We start from the raw sequence: 25,604 nt of genomic DNA on the forward strand, positions 1-25,604 counted from the left end.
AAGATGCCGATTCGAACCATCCTCGGTAGTACTCGAACGCCCGGAATCAGTATGTGCTGCAGTTTGAAAAGGTTGGGTGCGGGGTATGATAGTGATAATAATGAAAATTTAGACATCTGCACATGGATAATTAGATAACAAGATAAGGAAGAAGAAAAAAAAAGAAAAAAAAAGTTCGCCAGATTCACCGGGGGTCGAACCCGTGACCAGCCACTCCACAGTCAAACACTCTTAGCGCTGAACCGTCAGGCTTTCGTTTTGAAATGGAGATTTTATCCGCGTCTTATTTGCTGTATGCAAACGAGCGTGCCGTAATTGTGACAAGGTCGCGCTGGTGGCAGAGTGATTTGCCGAAATAGTTCCAAGTAATCGTATATTTCCATAGTTGTACAGATTTTTCTCAACATATCGTATTTATATACCTCAGTGATATAAAAGATTATCTTTACAGTTGATTTTACGTTTGAATGGCCTTTTTTAAAGTTTTTACAAATCGAGGTCAGCAGGGTCAGAGTCAATCTGTGAATTGTTTTGAAAGATTTTGGGCAGGGTCAAAAGAAATAGTTGTTGGCGCAGATGATGTGAACAAAATGGCCAATTTCCGCCCCACCCGTGAGATTTGTTCTTGTCACGTCATGAGCACATTGAACTACTACTGAACCGTGCTCGCAGTGAATACGTACTGGCTACCGCTCTCTCCATCATCACCAGTGGTTTTCAATATCCTCCGCCTCTCGATATGACGAAGGAGTATAAAAAGTCTCAAGCTCAGGACACCCTTTGACTAATTCTGATTGAAAAAGTCACCAGTGTCCGACACTAATACTTTTTTGCCCCAATGTATCCTCGAAAATACAAGATGCCGATTCGAACCAGCCTCGGTAGGATGGGCCTGGAGACTATAGAGCCGCTCTGGAATTTGGTCTAACCTTAGAGTAACCCAGTCTAGTTACTCTAAGGTCTAACATTATTTGATCCGATAAGGGTAACCTTTCTTTATTCTCCACATGCTCCGAGAGATGGTGGGAACGGTTTCAAACGAGTTTGTGTTTCGCAATTAAAATTGATAGCTTAACTATTACTGGCTTCATGCCCACACACAAAGATAACTTTGAATTGTCAATGGACAAGATTGTGACAAGTTGAGACCAGCAGGGGCATTTTACCCATTATTTTTAAAGTCCGTGGGTACTCCCGGGGTTCATACTTGTATGTGGAGGGGGTAATCGGGGGAAGGGGGGGGGGGGTAATGCCTGCGAGAGGACAGAGGGCCATTGCAGGCTGTTTCGCGTTTTAGAGGGCCTGAAACATGGCAGATGGGATTAACAGTCAAAAACACGGCCCCGTGACGGGCCGTGTCGCCTGTCGGCGAGTGTCAAATTCTGACATGTCTCATGAAAACGCTAATAAGATAATTTAGAATCATTGGAACTTTTTTAAATTCACTTATGACGTTGACAAGATATAGTACTACACTTCTGCAAAGTTTGATGAAACTCCCAGCATTGATTTTTTTTCAAATCACGAAAATGTATGTATACAGAATGTGCACGGACCCTATCGCAGATTTAATTGCGTCCGGAGCCCGCTCCTGGCTCCCCTGCCGTTGGCCAGCCAAACTACATAGTACGCACATGAAACGTCCACACAGGAGCAATGCAGCGAGAATTTGTACTGCATATAAGGGTCCTACCCAGTAAGTAAGTTCGGAGCAAAGAGACGCTGTGGCCGGCAACGGTCGGCAGTACCATGTTTGGGGTTCATGGAATAATTCGTCCCCCGTTCCCCCCTAACAAGGGGGATATTTCCACCTCACAATGAGGCAATTTTTAATTTTAAGTAATCGCGTAGTTCCACTTTTTTAGCTCAGATGGCGCCAACTGAGGTCCTGTCAAAATCATTGGCCTACCTGAGGCTGATGAGGAAACTCACGAAACTCTACAGGGTGGCCCAGAAAGGTTTTGATCCCTTGCACAATAGAATTCTATTGTGTGTGTCCATTGTGTGAGGGAAATTAATTCTGGGCCACCCTGTAGTACATGAACTTGTCACCCTGTTCAAAGATATCGGAGCGAAAGTGAAAAACGAGGACATTTCTGTTTTCCACCGCAACGGGCCTGTGTATTTTACCGTCGCTCTATATTGTTACCTGCAGAAATGACTCTCGGCCAATGAGACAGTAGTGCACAATAACTCTTCTGGATGTGCACTCCCCTTCATTGCTCGCCATGTTGCCAGGGAGTATACCAAGTCTTTGCTGGATGTGCCATGCTTCACTATGCGTACTCTGTCTGATCTAGATGTGTACTCTCCCAACGTAGTGCACCATGTTTCTACAGGGTGGACCTTGTCTCCACGCTTGAGAAAACTGTGTCTCATTTTCACATGGTGAATACTGATCATTTTCATCAAGGGATTGCATGAAATCAGAACACCAGACCTGAAGAGACAGCATATATACTGCAACAACCATACCATAATATGCTGCCACAACCAGACCTGATAATACAACATATGCTCTCACAACCAGACCTGACAGACAGGAAATGCTGGCACAACCAGACCTGCATGAGATTGCAGATGCTGCCACAACCAGTCTGATGAGATTGCAGATACTGTCACAACCAGACCTGGCGAGATAACAGATGCTGTTACACCCGGAGCCAAGGCCAGCACGAGCAGATCCACACCTGATAACCCGCCCCATCACAAAGTAGACCAATGAACGAGCTCGATAGCAAAGATTACTTTGGAGCAATCCTCAACCGTTCATGTTTAATTGAAACATACTGAACCTATAATGTGACCCGGTTTCTCAAAGAATCTTAAGTGTTTGTCTTAAGTCATAATATTTTGACTAAGCCAAGTCAAAAACTTAAGTACGAATCTCAAAGCATCTTGTGTCCTTCATTCCGACTTAAGTACGGTAGCTACCGTGCTTAAGTTTTTGGGGTACTTAAGTCGGCTAGGCGAGTTAAGATTCTTTGTGAATCAACTTAAGACAAAACTTAAGAAATTCTCATACTTAAGTCACCAAAACAGACTTAAGATTCTTTGTGAAACCGGGCCCAGGAGGATAATGTGCCTATTCGCCTCTTTCCTGTCCTGTAGTAGAATGGCTGGGATAGTTTATCGTATTGATATAGCTCACTGTGATTTAGAGGGAGAACTTGGGTGGGGGATTTAGGTGACCAGGAGGATAATGTGCCTATTCGCCTCTTTCCTGTTCTATAGTAGAATGGCTGGGATAGTTTATCGTATTGATATAGCTCACTGTGATTTAGAGGGAGAACTTGGGTGGGGGATTTAGGTGACCAAGAGGAAAATGCAAGACTCTGGTCATACGGACGATTTAGCGTCCTTTGGACGGCCCTCATCTATGATATGAACAAGAAAAGCCAATGCTAGCAGCAGGTCATGCAGGACTCAATGGGGTCAAGATAATTACTCCAAGATGGACCAGAGCCGGGCGTTTAGTGGACGAGACCGTACGGCACAGAATTGGGGGATGGGACCTAGTATGATCTGCCAACAAGTGTAATATATATATATATAACATGCAGGCTCGCCTCCGTACTAGGTCGGGTGCCTGAGTTAGCCTATATATGTCGGGCACACTAGTTACTAAGTCGGGCGAACGAGTTACAAAAAATAATTTCATGACCTTTCCCAGCCACCGTAAACCCCCGAATATCAACAACAAATTACTTTTATACATTATATATAGAAATAAGACTTCTAGTTGATCGGATCAGTTGAATGATTCAATGTATCTTCCCGTTCTTTGTTGTATAACATCACAACTCAAAAATATTATATCTATAATAGTTCCCCGGGCTTTCTCCATCAACCCACTTGCTTAGTAGCTTCAAAACCATCCCTGAGTCCCAAGGAGCGAAACGACTACTTAATTTGGAGCGAAACTACTGGGGGCGAAAAGGTCATGGAGTGAAACGACCGGCTACCCCGGAAGCGGAAAAGAGAATGAGTCTTTGTTATTGCATGATTGAAAGGAATAAACATGGACACATGTCACCGATTAAAGTCCTGTAACCTTCGTGATGCGGTCACTGGTGTCGCAATTCGTGAGGTAAGATGTGAATTCAGTATAAATGTTACTATGTGTCAAGTTATTCTCAATTGAGTCCGTCCCGTGTTGATGAAATATGCCACAAATCGAGAGGAACTTTTTTGTGGAAGTTGTCTTTGACTCCTCGAGGACCAGGCGTCATGCATGCATTGTGGTACATACCGCACAATGTATTGTACACAACACTGCTCAGCATGCAGATGTCTTTGACATGATTCCTCATTAGTAATGTCAATCATGCACGGTCATCCTAAACAGCGTCAACCAGCCCACCTGCTGAGCGCCAACCAGGTTTAAAGTCATCAAATTAAGATTTACTAAATAAGTACACCAGCGTATAAAACACATTTCCTGAAACTTTCATGACATTTGGGTGTAATGGTAAAATAAGCATAAAGGAATCACTAAGTCTAAAGCTCCTGTTGTATAGCTTGGGAAGCCCAAGGAGCACTATCATTTCCGCAGTCAAATCCAACATGGCTAACAACGGGTGGTGGACGCTGGTAGTGGTACATTTTGGACAACAACTTGCTAATCAGATAATCTGGCTCGCAAATGTCATGAAACGTTCAGGAAACTTGGAAAATGTCCTGCTTATTTCGTTTGTGACCATGCATTAGATTTTAATTTTTTGACTTCAAACTTGCATTAAAAACCTGGTGGCCGCTGGTGGACGCTGTACTGTTTAGGATGACCCATCAAAGGAATCATGCTGTACGTGACAATGTACTGACTTACTGCGTCCTTGGCTCTATGGTACAGAAGAGATTTTATAGAGCCAATTATGTGTTTTAAAACACTTTATATGTTTCTACTAATCAAAAAAAACATTTTTTTGAAAGGCAGAGCATTTTCATTTTGAAAAAGAATAGATTTGATAGGGTGAGTGACCCAATTTCTTTTCTTGTGGTCCATAATATAAACATCACACAATATCTCAATTTTACTATGACATTTCAAAGTAAGTTCTACTTCTAACGTGAGTAGGCCTGTAGATGTATCAGTAGAATACACATCGAATGAACCACATGTATCAGTTGAGTTTTTGAGGCCATTCATATAGTGGGTCAGGTGGAAAATCTGGCAAGGATGTTGGGCCTGTCTTCTATTCTAACAGGTCTAAAGATGTTGCTGAGTGTGTACTCTTGGATTGGAGGCAGGGTTGTGATTTTTGAATAGCTATTGAGTCTGTCCACAGGGGCACATCTTTGAAATTTGTTTTTTTTGCCATTTTGAAGATCATGGTTACAGGGTTAGACTAGGTAGAGTGATGAATTTTTCGGTGTATGTATCTAGCAAGGCTATCACCTAGATCTTTTGAGCTTCAGGCGCTTGACCCTCTTGTTATGTCAGTCATGTCAGAAGGGCTGGAGCCCATGCCACATGCATTTGCCTTCTAAATCTAAACCTTAGAAATGATGATGGTAAGGTAGTTTAGTTTGATTGGTTGTTTGATTGGTTTTACAGAGGGCTACTTGTTGACTGAGCTGATGTTGCCAGCACTAATGACAGCTGTTGCACAGACTTGAGAGAAAATCAGGGTATGGCCTGTGTGTAGGTGGCCAGTGTACAAGACTGACAAGCCTGATGCTGACTACACAGTTGCCACACTCAATGTTTGAGAATGTCTACAATTGCCCCATGCTCATATTTTAGGCTTGATAGCTGTTGAAACAGGTTGTCAACTCCCTGGGGTGAATCGGCCTATTTTATGTTGTGATGGTGTGACATTCAGTTATCTAATCAGATCGTATAGTGAGTGATAAGTACATGGAAAAATGACAGAAAGCCAATGCTCAAAAACATAGTATTACTGGTCTAAAGGGTTATTAATTTTGACACACGTCGTGTACATGTAAGTTATGACTAAACTGAACTCTACATTGTTACTGAAACTGAATGCAAGGTGAGATTTTGAGCTCACCTATGTGAGCTTAAACCTCATCACATCTTGTCCATCATCAGTCGATCCCTCAGTCAATCTGTCGTCCATTAACAAGATGTGATGAGGTAAGCTCACCTATGTGAGCTTACCTCATCACATCTTGTCCATCCTGTCGATCCCTCAGTCCATCTGTCGTCCATTAACAAGATGTGATGAGCTCACCTATGTGAGCTTACCTCATCACATCTTGTCCATTAACAAGATGTGATGAGCTCACCTATGTGAGCTTACCTCATCACATCTTGTCCATCATCAGTCGATCCCTCAGTCCATCTATCGTCCATTAACAATGGTGGCACGATTTCCTCACTGTTGAGTCTAGAAAGTTGAAACTTGGTGTGTGGATATCTTATGACAACATGACTTGACACACAAAAAATCATCGCCATTTGATGTAATCTCTGGGCTCCAGACAGCCATCTTTGAAATCCTTATTTTGTCAACATCTCATGAACGCAAGAACCATGAAATTTTTACTGCCAATACTGCTGATGAGACTACATGACATAATATACAGGTTTTTGATTTGACCTACTTTTGAAGGTCACAGATGGCCTGAAGGAACTTGCCAACATTACTAGCTAATAGCAAGCCAGCTCCTGAAACAAATGGATTTATCATCAGATCAAGAGTGTCTGTCGTACAAACACTTGGAGAAACATATCCCAACCTTTTCAAAACCGTTTGGTCAGTAATCCCCCCCCCCTCCTGGAAAACTGCCTTTCAATTCAGAGAGTCCTATATTTCTTGTTCCATTTCTTGTTATCATTGATTATACTGAGAGCTTGTGGGTGTCAGGTCACAACTCGTGCGCTCAGGGTTAACTAAGTAGTTGTATCTGACATTTTGGTAGTTCTGAGAAAAACACCATTGAAGATTCAAAACCCAATGGAAATGCAGTTGTTTTGAGGAGTGTTTTTGTGTATTACACATCAACTGGCATAGTTACTATAAGATGTAATCAAAGATCATTAATTGTGAATTAATTTAAGATAATAAAATCAATTTTGACAAAAATGCAGATACAACTAGTTAACCCTGAGCCCATGAAGTGTCTGTCTGTGTCACTGTTTCCTCATTGAAGTGAAAATCTCTATGTATATTGGTATACGTGAGTAAACCTTGAGTTATGGCAGATCAAGTCATGCCTTCATTTATGGTCGTCTGGGGTCTAGGCCTACATGTATTAATAAGCTAGTGGCATCAAAGCATCAACAGAAAGAATTTCGCAAGTATTGTTATTCTTGGCGCTAATATAGGCTAAACAGCTTGTACAACAGGGCCGTAAATGCTTTCACAAAGACACCCTGAGACGATTATGATAAATATATATCTTAACGATATGAATTGCACAGTGAGACCCTGTGAGTTCACACTTGAAACCCTAAATGGTCTGATATAAAATGAGCTTGAGTGACATGTTTAGTGATGATGTCATGAATGTGCACCCTGCATGCACCAGTCCTAGCATTCACAGAATAAAATTCATGGAATTAAGTTTTTAACAACAATTGAATTGAGATTTAGATTTGATTATGAGTGAGTTTGGCATTATTGCCTGCAGAATGCAATATGCTTTTTACTTGGTTGACATATTTTTGGTTGATTGTCAGTCAGTGCATTGTCATGACTGTGGGCATTCTTTCAAATCAAGTTTACTGTCAGTGTGCGTGGATATAAAATCTTCCTCATTTCTGTGCACATCATAGACCTACCCCAGCTCTAAATATTTAGGTTCCCAGAGTTGAAATAGCATTTGAGCGATGAAGGTTTTATAACTATCAATTAGACGGACGTACATGTATGTTTTTAATGTGAAGGCTTAGATATTAAGTGTGGCAAGTCTACAGATATAAAGGAATTATTTGATGAAAAAATGAATTAGATTTTTCTACTTTGGTAATTGGGGGCATTTTTAAAGATTTTTCTGCCATTTGGCTGAAACGGGTCGAAATATTATCTGTGTACCAATTTGTCAGATTATCAAAAAAATTCTGTGGTCAACAACCAGTTTAAATTTCACCATTTACTCTCCCGACTGTCCGGATTATCATATCCAAATTTCAGATTCACAATGTCAAGCAGTATTTGATGTGACGCGGTCGAACATTGACATTTTAACTGCTAAAAGTCTTAAAAAATCAATGGTGGTCTTGTCTCGTGCCCATATTTGATTTCATGCAGTGTGTGTCATGAGAGTTGTGTAAAACCTATTGATAATTATCTTAATTCTATTAAATGATTGAACCACTCATAATTGATGCTGGCAGACAACTACCATCAAATCAATTATTATGTAATTTTGTGCTTACACATCATGAACCAAACAATAGCAGTTGACAGCTCAACAATGGCTATGGTCACTGATATAAATCTTATACACTGCAGCCTGTGTTACCAGATAAGCTATCTGTAAGTGAGCTCATTATAGTCCTCTTTTTCTGTGGACCCTGATTCCGATGATCGCATAATATGTATCTCCTCAAAAATGGCTCAACAGCCAGCGGATGCTATGATTGGCTCATTGATTCATTGGATGAAACATGTTTTATAGAGCTGCTTGCCTCTGTTCATGATTTCATGATTGGCAGTGATCATGCCGATATATTAGTATGTCAGATTGTGCTGGCTAGTTCAGTGTGATGAATCCTTGTATGGATTAGACATGATAGAAACCATCTTTTGCAACAATATTCGTTCCTGCAGCTCTTGTTCGAGTGCTTACGACCTGGGAATCTGATTTTAAAGCCAGTTAGAAACAAACTTTGGTACTTTCGTGGTTTCCGATGCAGCTCTTGCATTGTAGACCTTCACTGTAGACCTACTTTCAATTGTGTATTTGATTGCTTGAATGATCTTCTCTTTCAGATGTGATGAGGGATTGTAAGAAGGGCTACACCAACATGGAAGCTTGAAAGAAGATAGCGACCATGTCTTCAGATGGGAGCGGTCCACACTCGGACAGGGATCATCAGGAGTCTGGTTCGAGGCACAATCCATCAGAGTCGAGTCGCACCAGCCAGCCAAGCTCTGCCGGCATCATCAACCCTGGTTTCAGTGATCCTGACCGCCATGGCCCAGGTCCAATCCAGACGCGCAATCTTCCAACTGGTGTGTCAGCTCCATTGTCTGATCTTCCAGACATCCTGAACTCGACACTCCCGCCATACACATCGCCTGAGCACACCCTGACACGAGGTGGCCAGGTCATAAACAGTCGAGGGAATGTGAGACGGAGCTTCGGCCGGCCTCCTCGGAGAAGCAGACAACACGACGTGCATCATCCGCGTGACCATTACGTCCTTGAGGACGACCTTGAGGAACTCTGTGATAAAAACTGCTGCACTGCTTGCCTGACGATAACGACTCAATTCAAATGGATCTTGGTGCTGTTGGCGATTGTTGGATTATGTTGTGTCGTTACGGGCATTATCCTTGGTGCTCTTCATATGACTGGCTCAAGCTTCCTGACCCTCTCTCTTATGTTCATTGGTGAGTAGCAAGGCACACCCCCCCCCCCCCCCACCAAAACAGCTTGACTACATTGTACAGGCACCCCAGAGCCCCCTTAAAGTTAAACACAACAACACAGTAGATTCCCATTCGAATATATTCCATAAAAAGCGCTTGCAAAGTTATAAATAAGACTTGTTTGATATTGCAAAAAAAGCCTCTTTTGGATCCACCCTAATTATTAGTCACGTGCATACTCGGAGACTAAAATAGAAAGGGCATATTCTTACACACATTTCACGTCCAACAAGCAAATGTAGCTCATATGCGATTTGATAGTATCTTCACTCAAATCAGACCTAAGTTCTGATTGGAGTGAAATCTTTACCTGGAGCCTGAATTGATTTTTTTGTAAAGTCATTTTTAATGTTTTCATTGAAAAAATCAAGACATCTCCTTACATATACATGCTATGCATATTTTGTTGCATTCCAGCTATTTTTCTTCCCTGCAATACATGTTTTCAACTACTGGCATGGGTTGTACCTGCTGGAAAATCAATGAGGTGACTGTTACAGTTGAACTGAAGTGTTTCGGATCAGCTGTACAGAGATAAATTGGCTTCAGCTTGTAAAACAGCAGCAGTTGATTATGTTTTGATAAGCTGCATGAAAATATGAAGTGTTGAAAATATAGCTAATTTCATCAGTTTATGTGCATTCAATTACAAATGTAATGCCAAAGACGCATCCTGAACCTCATAGTCTCCTTCCTCCGGGCCTAGCAGGGTTCTAAATCTTTGATGAGTTGCCAAAACTTTGGTGGTCAAGATGCCAAAGACCATGCCTCCCGGGCTATGCCTACGACATGTCTCGTGGTGCTAAACATTTAAATGCCACCATTTGCTCAGTCTTGCATGTCAGCCTACAGTCTTCTTAGTTTCAACCATGTGTTTTGGGAAATAGTGTTCTCAAGACCATCAATGAATGATACAATAAGAGAGTCATTGGGAACAATGGTATGGTTTCCCCCTCATCATGATGTGAAGTGCTAGATGATCTAGATAACATCATTAGCAGCCATGAGTGAAAAACCTCCTTCATTATGTCATCTCGAGATTAATTCCCCACCTAAACAATCATAGTTGCTGTAAAGATCAATATTGCTGGCATCTTGGTTTGAGTGCCACCCAACATTGTGTCTTCTCAACTTTGATTGGAAATCCACTCAACCATTGACAGCTCCCCAGCTGCATGTAGTCGAATTCATTCAAAACCCTCAATAAATCTTTGGGACATGTAGGATGCAATATGGAAGACAGAAGCTTTATTTAAATATAAAAATCATTTCCATGATACGCCATGATGCTTGCTGACTGACATCGAGCATTATGTTATGCCATGTATGTCTGCATGTGTACACAGTCTGCACATTATTGATTATATTAAACATAATCACACTCCACAAGGCATAACACAAACTGGCCTTGTTGGCAAAATTGTCACAAATATTCGCCACTTCAACACCACAAAGACCAAGTTGTCAGGTTGCATGGCCAATAGGTTCAGTGTGTATTGGTTCAGTAAACAAGCTTGTGCCTTGACAAAATATCTATTGTGTTGTGATCATGTGTGTACTGGTAACCCAATAAGTAGTTGAGACGACAGTTTATATGTAAGCTGCCCTACATTGGATAACTAATTCTTGACAGACACATGCAGCACTTGGTGGCCACTTAAAATGTATAAATCAAAAATGTCATGAGGGTGTTTTATATTTATTTAGCATCATGTCAGGGCTATAATTCAAGACCAACCTATTAGTCTGTGGCAGATTTAGCTGCACAGATGTCTGGTGAAGGCATGCACTCTCTCAAAAACGGATAATGGCAGTAACCAAATAACCCTGTTTTGGCAAAAAAATGATAATTCCTTATCGAGAAGTAACAACTGTGGTTCCTAATGATGTCCACTGGTTCATATTATTGGTCTGTTTTGTTGCTCCACTGAGGTGCGTGTCTTTGGTGGCTGCAGGGTTAGACATTTTTTAGAGGGGCAACCAGGATCATAATATCTTGCTTTATATCTCTGATTGAAAAGCTTACTCTGAAATTAGTTCTATTAAACAGCACTTACTAAGCCGCTTTCTTCTATATTTGGGTTTCTGAAGATGTCATGTTGTTGATGAGGACTTACATCACGTACCAGTTACTAGGACTACTCTGAAATGACTTTCTCAGTCCAACATTATTGCCATAATTACAACTTATTTTCAAAATCCTAGCTGGTTCACTCTCACATAGTTTTTCTGCTTCCAGGTCTTGGTGTGATGTTAGTGATTGTTGTCATCATCGGCTGGAGATGCACACCGTCAGGTCATGAACCATGCCATCTCTTATTCAACTTGGGCGAGTACTCTCATGTCCATCAGCGGCGAGGGGGCCGCCATCGCCGGAGAAGTGGCAACAATACCAGGAATAGACTCACTAACTGGTCAGGAGGTATGTATGACTAACAGTTATCATAATTCGGAGAAAGATTTTGAAAAAGATATGAAAAGCAGTGATATTTCAGCCACCAAAACACCCCTTGGTACCAGTGCGCCCCGAAGAGTTACAATAACATTCATGTCAGGCCACTTTGACAAAGATTTAACCAGGTGCTCTCAATCACATGTCTTACCACAGTGATAGTATGAAATAGCAGGTGATTCCTGTGCCTTTGGACAGAGTGGTGGCTGCAAAAGGATAATCTCAGTCGGTCTCAGTGGTAATTTTGACATCTTTCTTATGTGTTTCAGGAGTTATCTATGGTGACCATCGTCGCCCACCACCTCCGAGCTATGCAGCCTCTATGCAGGACTATGAACGTCAGAATGCCGGACGCCAACTTCCAAATCCAGACAGTCTTCCAAACTCTCCACCACCAACATACAAATCTCAGGCAAGCTTACAGCGTCCTGGCATCCATATCACATTCCCGCACATCATTGGAGGAGAGTACCCGACATCGCGGCCTCCGACGTATCGGTCACATCATTCCAACGTCATATCACATTCCAGGCAGATATCATTTGAGTCAGAATTGCCAGTCTCGTCTTCAGAAAATCCATCAGCAACGACAGATAGTTTGTCGTCTGTGAATGGTGCTCCAACAGCAACAGGGACTTCAGGGAGTACAACATCATCCAGAAATGGTGCTAATACTTGCAATGGTAGCTCCTTGCCAAGTCGAAGTATCCTGAAACAAACAAACAATTCAACTCCTCCGCAAAATGAACCTGGGCCAATGTCGGATAGACATGGTCCCGATTCGGATCAAGCTGAGATTACTGTTACTCAGACACAACCAGAGGGGTCATCTCCTGGTGGAACGTTGGACACTGGCTCTATGATGCAATATGCTGGACATTACGGGACAGCTGAGCGCAATGCTGTCGAGTGTCTTGAGGATATCCTCGATACAACTATGCGAGATATGAACGTTCAGTATCAAGCTGGGACGCTGCGTCCTGGATCTGTATCAAACAAATCAGAGGACGTACAGTCATCAAATGGTGCTAGAGACAATGGTTCCGCTGCCGAGCAAGATCGTCAACGTGCTGGACGGTCAGCTTCTGCTACTCTTTGTAGGTCAAATGTAGCAGTGCAGGGTTCATCAGGGCCATTAGAGGTCAGTGTGGATAATCATAGTAGACAGCATTCAGGACCAGCTCAAACAAATCATCACTCTGCCTACTCGAGTGGTTCACATGTCACAAATGGCAGTCGGTCTTCTCAGACTTTACCTCGATTAAATCACCATGGTCACAGTAATTCGGCTTCGACAGATGTACAAAGAAGTGAGTCCAGTTTAAATCCTTTTGGAACATCATCGACTTTACCAGTTTGTGGTAAACCACCGGTGTATCCTGACTCGGAGACTTTACGCATGGGAAGAAGCCGCCATGGTACTTCCCTTGTAGCGAGTGTTCAAGCTGCAGCTGCTAATATGTCCCCTCGAGACGTGCACGTAACAGTTGAACCAGCAGGACAATGTTCAGATCCATTTGAATCTGAACAGGAAGTGAGGACTACATCTGTAGTGCTCCAGTTGGCCGCTGAATCCCCGATGAGATTTGAAAAGGATCAGGAAGGTGTTCAAACTTGTTCAGCTGATCCAGCAGCGGCAGTGATTAGTGTTGTAGAGACTGATCGTGTGCAGGATTCAGGGAAACCAGAGTTGAGACGTGAGCGTGGTCATGTGCGAGTGAACTCCAACTCTGGGCAAAGTGCTTTATGATACATGAGAATTTAGGTTTTATTTGATCACTGCGTTGCCAAGCATTGGGAACCATCTCAAAACACTCGAATGCATTAATCTAAATGAATTCACAAACAGTTTCTCCAAAACAACCCACAATGAAAAAAAAGAAATTCTTGTCTTCAGTTTTTATCTGTTGATCAGTTATTCCAAACCGAATGGAGTCTTTCTTAGACGGGCCCATTCCCCAAACAGAACTGATTTAGTTATTTATTGTCATCTGAGTATCGTGAGATGGTCCTGTCTACTTGGTTATGGCAATGCATGTAGATCTGCTCCTGGAAATCATTCCTGATACGCAAGTCAGTGAATAGGCTTGTTTTACTTCATGGCTATCCCTTATTGAATGATTGACCTTTCATTCTAAACTGAGATTCTCCCAATTGTGGCTTCTTTGATTACATATTGGCAGCTTATAGAAACCAAGGTTAGTTTTAGTTCTAATGTATTATGGATTTCAAACCAAAAACATACCTTGTATATAAATATGTATCTGATAGTGCCTTTATATTGTCATAATCTTAACTGATAAGAAAAAAGGGATAAAACATTTCTCGGTTTATGCCTGTTTCGCCTATTCCTGTTTCGCCTATTCCTGTTTCGCCTACAAAATTCCTGTTTCGCCTATTCCTGTTTCGCCTATTCCTGTTTCGCCTACTTTCCAGTACCCCTACAATAAATCGACTCTCCCACGGCCACGGGGAACCTTAGGGATGCATATCCATTTTATTGGGAAAATGTGAGGGGACAATTGGATGATGTTAACGATGTGATGACAATTTGACTAATCAAATGACATCAACTTTGTTATGCCATGACCGTTTTGAAAGAGTCACCTTGAAAGCGGGGACAGTCCGGGACTTATTTGACCATAGGACCATAGGACCATACTGACACACAGTAAAAACTAATAGATTAAGTAGAGTAAAGCAGTCGTTTATTTTATGAAAACTGAATTCATGAGTTTTTGATAAAAATACATAATATTGTACATTCTCATAATTATTTGATCAAAATCAGCTGTAAAACCCATGTCATAATATACATGTAGGTACAGCACATATAAAGTCAAACAAGGTGGAAAATACATATCATGATATTATGTCAGACAAGGTAACTGATGGCATCAACGTAACTCATTATGTCCCTCTCTCCATTGACGTATTGTTTCAATGCGTACATATGTGGCTCTCCTCGGGTTTGGTCGGTCAGTAAGGGACGGTTCATATTCCTACGTCTGTGGGGAGGTTAGCAATACATTTGAATAGGCGAAACAGGAATTAGGCGAAACAGGAATAGGCGAAACAGGAATAGGCGGAACAGGAATAGGCGAAACAGGAATACACCCATTTCTCATGGCATTCATAGAAAGAAAAAAATTAGATTATTTTATTAAGCATGTCATTGTAGGTCAATTTTAGCTTTTCGTTTTATCACTGACCTGTGAACAACTATTAAATTTCCGAAACTTAAAATAAATATTTTCAGTTTCTAGGTACAGTGACCGCAGTTTTTCCAGCTGTGGCCCTGTACCCATGGAATAAATTGCCACCAGCCCTCTGGGCAGAAACAAGCATTGAACTGTTCAAGAGACAGTTAAAAACGCTACTTTTCGACAAGGGGAGAAGGGGTGCTTTGAGCGACGGAAAGGCACGATACAAGTGACTATTTATTATTTATTATATGTTTTTAAGGTTTCGGAAAAACACTACGATTGGGCGTGTTCTCTTTTCAGTCACGTTTCTGTTGACGAGAGAAGACCTTTTTACCTTATTTTGTTACTTTTTAAGTTTTTATTGCTCTTCATCAGTATCAACAAAGAAAAGCTCATTTATGCATCTGATTTCTTTTCGTTGTTCGGTTTTAACTACTTTTTAGATGTAATGTATTCCTTCAGTAACAATTTATGACCATCACACTCTGTCAAGTCTTGTTCTTACTTTTCAAATGGGCCGTGTGTCATTTAATAGTTCTTTGCTCACTTGTGTTTCTACTTATAAATACCCTGTAATCAGTATTCATGTCTTTAGAGTGTGATAGATTTATTGACTCGGTCTGTTGTATATAAATGTGGAACTATTCCATTTGGATGAACATCTGCATCTTTCTATTATGAATGATTGAAAAAACAATTTTTTCCTTCTTCAGAAACAATACCTTCAGATGCGCTTCATCCAGTGGCTCTTAAAAATATTCATCTCACATTTATAGTGTTAATGTTTTCTGATAAGAGGCACAGATTATTCAGGTCATCAGCAGGTAGATCTAACTTTACCTCAAGCAGTGTCTTTCCTTCCAATACACAATTCTACCTGCTTGTAGACTTTTTATTTGATTGTAATGCCATGTGATAGGAAGTACTGGGAACCAGTTTCAGTATGTGACCTATCACATCAGGTGTTGGAGTTGCCAGGCCTGGTACAATCAGGTGTTGGAGTTGCCAGGCCTGGTACAATCAGGTGTTGGAGTTGCCAGGCCTAGTACACTGGCAAATGTGCCCAACATAAATTTGGCGAAAATCCCACACAACATAAGTTTTATGTTTGCCCAACATTGATTCTGTGTTAGGAGCTCCAACATAAATTCTATGTTTTGCAGGACTTCAAATTCTAGTTAGGAGTAACAACGAATTCATGTTGAAATTTTTCTAAAAAATGAAACTTTCCAAAAATTATTTTTATGGAAATTTGAGAAATTTCGAAAATATTACGAGAAAAAAAGAAAATTACCACAAAAGTTCTTGTTTCTTCATATCTTGGAAATTTGAAAAATTACTTTTTCAAAAAAATTTCCTTCAAAAACTAATTTGAACATAACTTTATGACTTATGATTAAATGTTGTGTCTATTTGATAATTGGGAAATAGGGGGTTGAAATCTGCAACGCGTTATCTTGTGTTTGAGATAAAAAGTGTTGGTGTCATTTTTGCAAGTAAGATACATTCCATACTTTTTCCAGAGATCATGCCATACAGAGGTGTCAATTACAGCACAAGTTAAATTCTTTGCTTTTCTTTGTCAACTAAAGTGCAAATCATGAAATAGAATTATGAAAATTGTAAATTAGTTGGCTGAGATGTCATGTTTCTATTTGAAATGAACTGACTAGTTGTACAAATTGCTGGTGTATGAAATACTTTTTTACTATCTTTTTAGACATTTTTTTCTATGCGCTGTTGTGATGTATTAATGTAAATGTAATGGTACTCCAGGCGGTGCCTGCTTGCACACTCCAGGCAATGGCTGCTTGCACGCTCCAGGCAGTGTCTACTTGCATGTTTCAGACAGGTCTGCTTGTATGCTTCTTTGTAAATCCTTTTGCTCAATGTTTAAATCATGTGGTGCATGACATCAAAATCAATATTTTTTCTCTCTAATTTTTTTTTTGGGGGTGGGGGGGGGGGGGGGGGGGGGGGTTCAACATGTTAACTGTTAAATGTAATTGTCTGTTGATTGTTGTATGGACTTTATTTCCTGTTCTCATGGCATTGTTAGGGTCTTTGTTTGTGTTTTGATATGTGAGCAAGAGAGTATTATGATTATGGACAAGGTAAAGGAAAATCAAGTGATGACTTCAGTCTCCTTATGGTTTCTGGTCACTATATTATCAAGCTTTGAATAATAGACCCAGCAATGGTTAGACACTGATATTCATTAGCCTATTGGAAGGCCTACACAAATGATCTCACAGCAGGTGCACAAACTAGTGCGGCAAAGATATACAATGTTTTCCTGGCCGATTTGAATTAACCACCCTGAAAAACCTGAGGAAGTTCAATGGACTCTTCTTTCCGGTAATATGTGACCCGCCACAGCGAAACCAGGCGCATGTCGCACAGAAGATGAGCCTAAATGACACCAGGAGAAAATGGAAGAAATTGATGTACTCATATTTCACAAAAGGCAGACTACATAGAAATGAACAAACAGTCCATCTCAACCTGCCAAGCTCGGAGCGACATGCGCCTGGTTTTGCTCCGACGGGTCACATAATGATAAGTACCCCAGTGTTATAGTTGTCCATTCAAGTGCTGCCATCATGTGATAGAAAGCTTGACTATTGTGTTGCTGAGTCATCTGTGTGTTTGATCAATTGATAGCGACCAATATCAATAAAGGACATGTGATTGGTCACTATTGACAGTGCAATCCTGACGTAACAGTCTAGTTTCTGAAATTTTATCTTTAACAAGCGGGGATGCATTCATTTCATAGCTGGGGTTTCAAGTCTGAGACAATTCATGGGTATCTAGGAGTGGGTGAACAACACCATGTTAATTCAGACGTCACCTCTCATGTGATGTTGGAAACACTACAGATTCCACCCAAAAGTTGGCCTCTATTGTCACTTTCTAGCTGTTTGATTTCAGCTTCATGTTTTAAGTATTCAAATTTAAAAGGCATTTTGAAACACCAGAGAATGATGCACATTGACAAGGCCAACATGAATAAAATGCTGGGCCAATCATAGCTTACTTCAACTACACAGCGGTCATGTCATACAATGTAAAGATGAACGGGTCATTTTGAATTCGCAGTTTGCCAACCAAGAGAAGCCTATGGCTTTGAGTCTATTGTAACGTTCTTGATGGCTGTTACATGTGCTTAATAGTACTGCAAGGAAAGAGATTTTCCCATCTTATTAATGGTCACTTCATCCTTTGTACATTCTGCAAGTTGTGTATAATCATTGTGCTTTTTGTAATAAGAAAAACATGCTTAATATAATTTCGTCACGAAAAATAAAACATGTTATTTAGTGATTAATATCCTTGTAGTGTTTGTTGAACTGATTTCTTCAGCATTTTGGAGCTGCTAATCCTATTCAGCAACTGCATTGCCTCTAATTTGCTGTTAAAAGGAATTGACAGCAACCCCATCTCCCTCGTGTCTCATACCACCGATGGATGTCCGCCTACAAGTTTGCCCATGCAGAAGGCAAGCTCATGCCAGGCTGCTGATGACATGTCACAACCAGACATAAATTCAACCAGTTCTCTCAAATCCGGAGTCAGTATCCTGTTCCCCTTGCACACGTTACTGGGCTCGGTCGTTAGTGCCGACCCCCCCTCAACCCAGGCATTTTCATGCTTACCGTACAACGAAAATTTCATGGTATGGCAGGCTAGGATAGGTCCATCTGGCTTTAAAAGCGTTGCTCCCGTATTACGTCTCGGAAAAAGTTATGAGCATGTAGAAAGTACGGTTTTAAAGGGAAAACGGCTTAAAACTTTATCAAAGTTCAATAGTGGATTTGAAAATGAGACATATTTTTCCTAAGGGACTGCTCAGAGTATGTAGGCCCTATCCTTCTTCATAATAACATCAATAAGCAATACAGGTGTAAGAACATTGTTAGAGTAGGCCTATGTCCTTTTAGGAAAGGACCTCGTTCTGTAGATTATTTTTAGGCCCTGTATACACATAAGGCATCATTTCATTCCCCTGCCTTGAAAGATCATTTGGTGGCCTTTCAAGTCTGTGCTGGCTTTCCTTTGATTGAGTTGGATTGTGTGGATGATAGCAAAGACAGCTGCAGGATGAAGCAAATGGTGACAGCTCTAAGATATGGTAGGTTTGTTGAGATGTCAGGCTTTTAGTTCAAAACTTAATCATCAAAATTTGATTTAGGATCTGCGTAGCACGAGATTTTATCCTTGGACCTTAAAGTCTTCATTGTTACAACTTTTGATTTAAAAAATGCTGCTCAGAGAAGGAGGGGATCATGTTTGGCATCAAATCATGCAATGTAATGTTGTCAATAGGCATTTTATGGCCATACATGTCATTGAACAAATACTACAAAATGGGTACAAGTGCTACCCGAGAAAGGCCCTCAACAACAGGTTTTAAGTTAAGACCTGTTGTTTATTTTGTAGCCAGCGATATTGATGAGATAGCTCATTCGCCAAATCATGAAAACTTTAATCTCCCAGATAAATGTATCTTGCCCATTACCAAACACAAACCAGAATCCACCAGCTGATGTCTCAAAGACATTCATCATGCTCCTACCATTCCTTCTTCCATTTCACAGGCCAACCCACCTCTACGAATAGGAAATACATCCCCCTCCCAACACAAGACACCGACTCTGATTCTGACGATATCATCTCAAACTTACATCCAACTAACAACCATCAAGAGGCCATACTAATTGAGACAAGCGAACCAGGATCCACCTCCCCCTTTCCGACAGTTGTCCACACGAGAAAGAAGCGCACAGACCCTGTCTGTTGTGCTGGCTGTATTCTCGTCACCTTGGCAGGTATCCTACTGCTTGCTGTAGGCGCTGTCTTCCTTCTTGCAATACCTGGAGAATGCCCTCTTTGTGGATTATTAGTAAAGGGGTCACAAACACTACCAAATGAGATCATAGCCACCGCTACTTCAAACGTTAAGATGATTCCGGCAACTGGTGTAACCTCACTAGGGACAGACCACTCTGAGGAACAACCACCTCGTGAAGCTACGACCAATACCATCTTGTCCGACCCTCCTAGTGGTGATGTCACAGAGCCAAGCCACTCAGAAGCAGAAGGCCAATCACGGACCATATCAATGGACAAATTTTTAGCGGTGGATGCTGTCACTCTCCCCACTGTCTGGACTCAAATGCTGCTGTCACAGAAACAACAGGATTATAACCTAATTGAACCAACACCATCAGGTGTTCGTCAACTGCAGCTGTCAAAGAAACAACAGGGTTATAACCTAATTGAACCAACACCATCAGGTTTCAGTGAACTGCAGAAGTCTGACTTTGAGTTACCGGAAGAAAGCGATTCTTATCAAGTAAAAGAGAATCTAGAAGACTTCTTAGCACAGTTAGCAAAGGTAACAGCCACAACAGATAAAGAGACAAATGCGAAAGATGAATCTGGCGCATCAGTGCCAAGTGGAGACAGGGAGGGTGGCAAGGGGAGTCAGCGGGACAGTGATGGACCAGTGACGTCAAACTATGAGCAGCTGGTGGGACATGAGCATATTGGACAAGCACAACCAGTAGGGCAAGAGGAGTCGCCAGGACAAGAGAAGGCACTTGAACTAGAGACAGCAGGACAAGCACAACCAGTGGGACAAAAACAGACTGTAGAAAACGATGCAATCATCGATGACCATATTCCAGGTGAATGCACAGATCCATGGACCATAGAGATTCCTGATGCGGGTAAGACTTTCAATCATTTTTGGCGCAGCTTTGGTTGGCCTCGTGATATATCGAAATGCAGAAATTTTCTGTGTCGTCTCCAATACATGGTAAAATCAATGGTTTTTAGGCTTGTTCAGAAAAGCGTCGTTTTTACTTCTAGATTACAGAACAGGCACAGCCAGTAGGGCACAGCCAGTAGGGTACAGCCAGTAGGGCACAGCCAGTAGGGTACAGCCAGTAGGGTACAGCCCATAGGGCACAGGCAGTAGGGCAAAGCCAGTAGGGCAAAGCCAGTAGGGCACAGCCAGTAGGGCACAGCCAGTAGGGCACAGCCAGTAGGGCACAGCCAGTAGGGCACAGCCAGTAGGGCACAGCCAGTAGGGCACAGCCAGTAGGGCACAGCCAGTAGGGGAAAGCCAGTAGGGCACAGCCAGTAGGGCACAGCCAGTAGGGCACAGCCAGTAGGGCACAGCCAGTAGGGCACAGCCAGTAGGGCACAGCCAGTAGGGCACAGCCAGTAGGGCACAGCCAGTAGGGCACAGCCAGTAGGGCACAGCCAGTAGGGCACAGCCAGTAGGGCACAGCCAGTAGGGCACAGCCAGTAGGGCACAGCCAGTAGGGCACAGCCAATAGGGCACAGCCAGTAGGGCAAAGCCAGTAGGCCAAGAGAAGACACTTGAACATGATCCCAAAATTTTATCATTATTCCTGCCTTCACATTCTCAGCCAACCAGTCCCTTAGTCCGATGTCGTGACCAAGTGCTATCTATTTCATTCGCAGCCACAGAATCAAGCCTCCGTCTCATTGATGTTGATGGTGATGGTCTTGATGACATCATCTTTAGCGGCACATATGCGACACATCCTCACCAAGTCATGGAGAGTGGGGCTGACACGAAGACGTTTTGTGCAACTCTAGGTGAGCAGTTTTAGATGATCTGTGGTACTCTATGTGAGGACGGATAATCTGCTCTTTGAGTACAGATAACACCATTGGTACTGAATCCAGATCATGAGATGCAAGCACATATAATAATTGGAAAGTTGTGAGGATCGTCACATAACATGCATCTATGATTTGAAGTCCGATTTTGGGAGCAACATTCTTCTTGACAGTTGAAAAACTTAAGACTCACAAGGAAACCACTTTTTCACTAAGACCAGGAGACCAGTCGTCAGACACAGATAAATATCGTTGTATTTGATATTCAAATATACATAAATAGTTTCTCAAGGGGCATGACCAGGCATAGACACATTTGGTAATAACCAATCTCTGTCTTCCTCGTACAGGTGTGGAGCCACCCTGCCTTGGAGTCATCATGGCATTCCGAGGTTATGATGGAAAGGAACTGTGGAAGACCTACACGGCTTCCGTCCCCTTCATCTTCAACTGTGGGAATATTGATATCAACCAAGATGGCACGATGGACTGCTTTGGAGCTGGGGTCAGCGGATTTGTAGCATTCAATCCAAAAAATGGTACGTCCATTATATTATGACATGATCGCCCTATCAGGTGAATGCATGAGGCGAATATGCGGTACATGCATTAGGAATGAATTACTTTCTCAGTAAGACAATCTCTACTCGATGTGTCATGTCTATACAGGGTGTGATAAGAAGCTACAGGGTTGAACTTAGTCTCGTTTGGATGTACTTTCTCTTGACATAGTGCCGCCATCTGAGCTAAGACATTTGAACTAGGCATTTGCCTAAAATTAAGACTATTTTGTCTTTGTCACCAAAACGGCCTCTGGCAATTTGACCATAATGGAACATCATACATATTCTTCTACCTATTCATGTTTCTTTCAGGCAGCATTTTCTACTCAGATGAAATCCTGGGAGATGCTAAGAACAAGAAATGGAACACATATCAGCCCTTGGTGATTCATAAAGACTTTAATGGTGATGGTGTGAGCGAGGTGGTCCTGGCACATGGAGGAGATCACGATATACCCGCAACAGTAAGCTTCCAAGATGGTTCGACCGAAATGGGCGAAACTGGTTTGACCCCATTCTTTCTAGACCTAAGATACCCTCCCCCGTCCTCCGCATCTAGAAGTTGTCCGTAAACCGAAATAATCATCTTGCGTACACTCATCCTCATTACTGTGACATTGTCCTCGAACTCATTTCCTCTGAAATATCGACGCCACGCAACATTTTCCTTTCTTTCGCCAGGAGCAGAACCGGCGTCCAGGGCGTCTTATTCTCATCTCAGGTGCCACTGGGCATATAATTGGCCGGTATCTTGACATTCCCGACAGTAGGGAGACCTACATGTCGCCCATCCTCCACGAGACTGGCGATGGAACCCGCTATATCTTGTTTGGGAGTGGCGGGGAAACGATCTCAGGTAACTCTCTTATATTGGTAGTTCCACTGGGAGAAAGGAAATCCTGCCCCAGCTATCGATCTCTAAAACCATGATCCTTAGGCTTATCTGTCATCAACTTTTCTAAGGACTCATAGATGTTGTCCCTGCGCGTCCACGTGACTTGGCTTATTTATGAGCATAGTAGGGCAACTCCAGTTCACCAGCCAAATTACATAGAATGAACTTATCAGTTGCAGATACAAAGAAGACGTGGTGTGATACGCTTCCCTTTCACATTTTTTCAGGGGCGTTTCTGGCCACATCAGTTGAAGATCTGTACAGCTTTGCAACAAGGCAGCGCCTAAGTGGAAAACGATGGGGAAGCTTGACACCAGATGTCAATGGGGTGATAGAAATATTTCAGTAAGTCAGAGCGGGAAGAGCATTGGTTGACTTGCTGGACTTTTTTTGACTTCTTTTTCTGCTAACCCTTACCCTAACCCGGAAAAAATTTCTTAGTCCAAAATTTTTTTTTAACTTTTTTTTCCCGCTCAAAATGAACCAACATCACCAATATCATCAGTCCCAAAACTTTTTTGACTTTGAACATTTTTTCAAAATTTTGAACTGACTTGACTTCTGAAAAAAATTAAAGTACAAAAGTTTTTTTCATTTTTTTTTTTTTTCGCTCAAAATGAACCAACATCACCAATATCATCAGTCCCAAAACTTTTTTGACTTTGAACATTTTTCAAAATTTTGAACTGACTTGACTTCTGAAAAAAATTCTAAGTACAAAATTTTTTTTCATTTTTTTTTTATTTTGCTCAAAATGAACCAACATCACCAACATCATCTGTCCCAGAACTTATTTGACTTTTGAACTGACTGACCTCTGAAAAAATTCGAGAAAATTCGAAATTTCAGTCAAAGTCGAGAAAAAATTTTCAATGGTTTTTTTTCTGCTCAAAATGAACATCATCAGTCCCAAAACTTTTTTGACTTTGAAATATTTTTAGAATTTTGACTTTTTTCTGCTAACCCTTACCCTAACGTTACCCTGAAAAAATGTCTAAGTCCAAATTGTTTTTGGGTGATCTGACTTTGTCCTCCAGTTTGAGTTTGACTGAGGACATCTGAGCGATCTGACTTTGTCCTCCAGTTTGAGTTTGACTGAGGATGTCTGAGACCTTGTCGTCTTTAAGAACAGTATCGAGATACATCCTAATCCTACATGGCAATCTCATTTCCTTCACCAACAGCACCAAGCCAGGCAATGAGAGAGGTGTGATGGTTCCTCCAACCTTGGTCGAGATGACCGGCGACTCCGTCAAGGACATATTGATGATGGCTTTTGATGGGACTGCCATTCTGTATAATGGGGAGACACTCGATGTGATTTGGCACATTTATATGGAAGGATACCAGTCATACAGGTAGGCATGACTTGATATGATCCCTACCTGCTTCCACATTTGCAATGAGATGAACAGTTGGTCACTCAAATAAGCCATAGCTGATCATTGTTACTTTGCCAGTACTGTAGGTGCCGACGCTTAAACAACTAATGACACTCTTTTTCTCTTTTTACTGGTACAATTCGTTTTCATTGCAGCTAGACCATTATCTGCTGTTGATGACATATTCCATGAATAATCTTCTTATTCTAGTTCCCCATCACCTGTTCACTTTAACGATGATGAAACTCTTGATTTCATGATGCACTGGAGCCCAGGCGAGTGGCCCAAATATCCTTACTCAACGGTAAGGCTATTACTTTACTCCTTTAAGTGCAAGTATGGTGGTGGTGGTGGAGGGGGGGGGTTAGGACTTGTAATTCCGTCCTTGACCAAGAAGGAAGAGTTCATCACAAGCAACTCACGCTCTTCTCAGCAGGTTTTCTTTTACTCAGATGAGATCTTTTGCTTGCCTCGGCATGTTGCTTACTCAGATGGGGTCTTTTGCTTGCCTCGGCATGTGAGGACAGGTACAATGAATCTGTTTTACATTTCATTCAAAGGATGTAGGAGGTCACATATATTCCTCCAGATACCTCTGTGATAAGCACTATAACTTCCGATGAAGAAAAACAATTGTGTCCTGATCAGGTGCATTTGATGCTCTTCTTTTAGACTGCAGTCATCAATGGAAACGACGGTTCCATTCTGTGGCAGAAGACAACAGCCCACTACCTGATGACCTCTGACCTTGTCCTGAAGACAACACAGCCTAATAGAGATGTCATCTTCTTCATCGTCCAGGGACGAGAGGGAAAGTCCTATGGAAACCCATCAGATGAAGTGAAGGACTTGGATCCAGAGCAAATAGTAAGTGATCGTG

At 41.8% G+C, this 25,604-nt stretch overlaps 1 protein-coding gene across 2 annotated transcripts; it reads left to right on the plus strand.

The window, feature by feature from the left end:
* Positions 1-3,992: 3,992 nt before the first annotated feature.
* LOC135483048 (uncharacterized) lies at positions 3,993-17,166 on the plus strand. 2 transcript variants are annotated; one of them, XR_010446290.1, is made up of 5 exons: positions 3,993-4,090; positions 8,904-9,527; positions 11,806-11,988; positions 12,288-16,186; positions 16,218-17,166. XR_010446290.1 is itself a non-coding variant. In XM_064763558.1 (4 exons), the coding sequence occupies exons 2-4, from the start codon at positions 8,966-8,968 to the stop codon at positions 13,766-13,768; spliced, it is 2,226 nt and encodes a 741-aa protein (XP_064619628.1). In that variant the 5' UTR covers positions 3,993-4,090; positions 8,904-8,965; the 3' UTR covers positions 13,769-17,166. The 2 variants fall into 2 exon arrangements, 1 of the variants encoding a protein (XP_064619628.1); XM_064763558.1 differs by having other exon boundaries at positions 12,288-17,166.
* Positions 17,167-25,604: the final 8,438 nt, after the last annotated feature.

Source organism: Lineus longissimus, chromosome 1 (assembly GCF_910592395.1).
Source record: "Lineus longissimus chromosome 1, tnLinLong1.2, whole genome shotgun sequence".
Taxonomy (NCBI): domain Eukaryota; kingdom Metazoa; phylum Nemertea; class Pilidiophora; order Heteronemertea; family Lineidae; genus Lineus; species Lineus longissimus.

Excerpts from the sequence above, each read along its gene's own strand:
- LOC135483048 (XM_064763558.1), top strand. The coding sequence starts at position 8,966 with ATGTCTTCAGATGGGAGCGGTCCACACTCGGACAGGGATCATCAGGAG. Across the intron at positions 9,528-11,805 it reads CCTCTCTCTTATGTTCATTG|GTCTTGGTGTGATGTTAGTG; the intron begins GTGAGTAGCAAG and ends TTCTGCTTCCAG. Across the intron at positions 11,989-12,287 it reads ACTCACTAACTGGTCAGGAG|GAGTTATCTATGGTGACCAT; the intron begins GTATGTATGACT and ends TATGTGTTTCAG.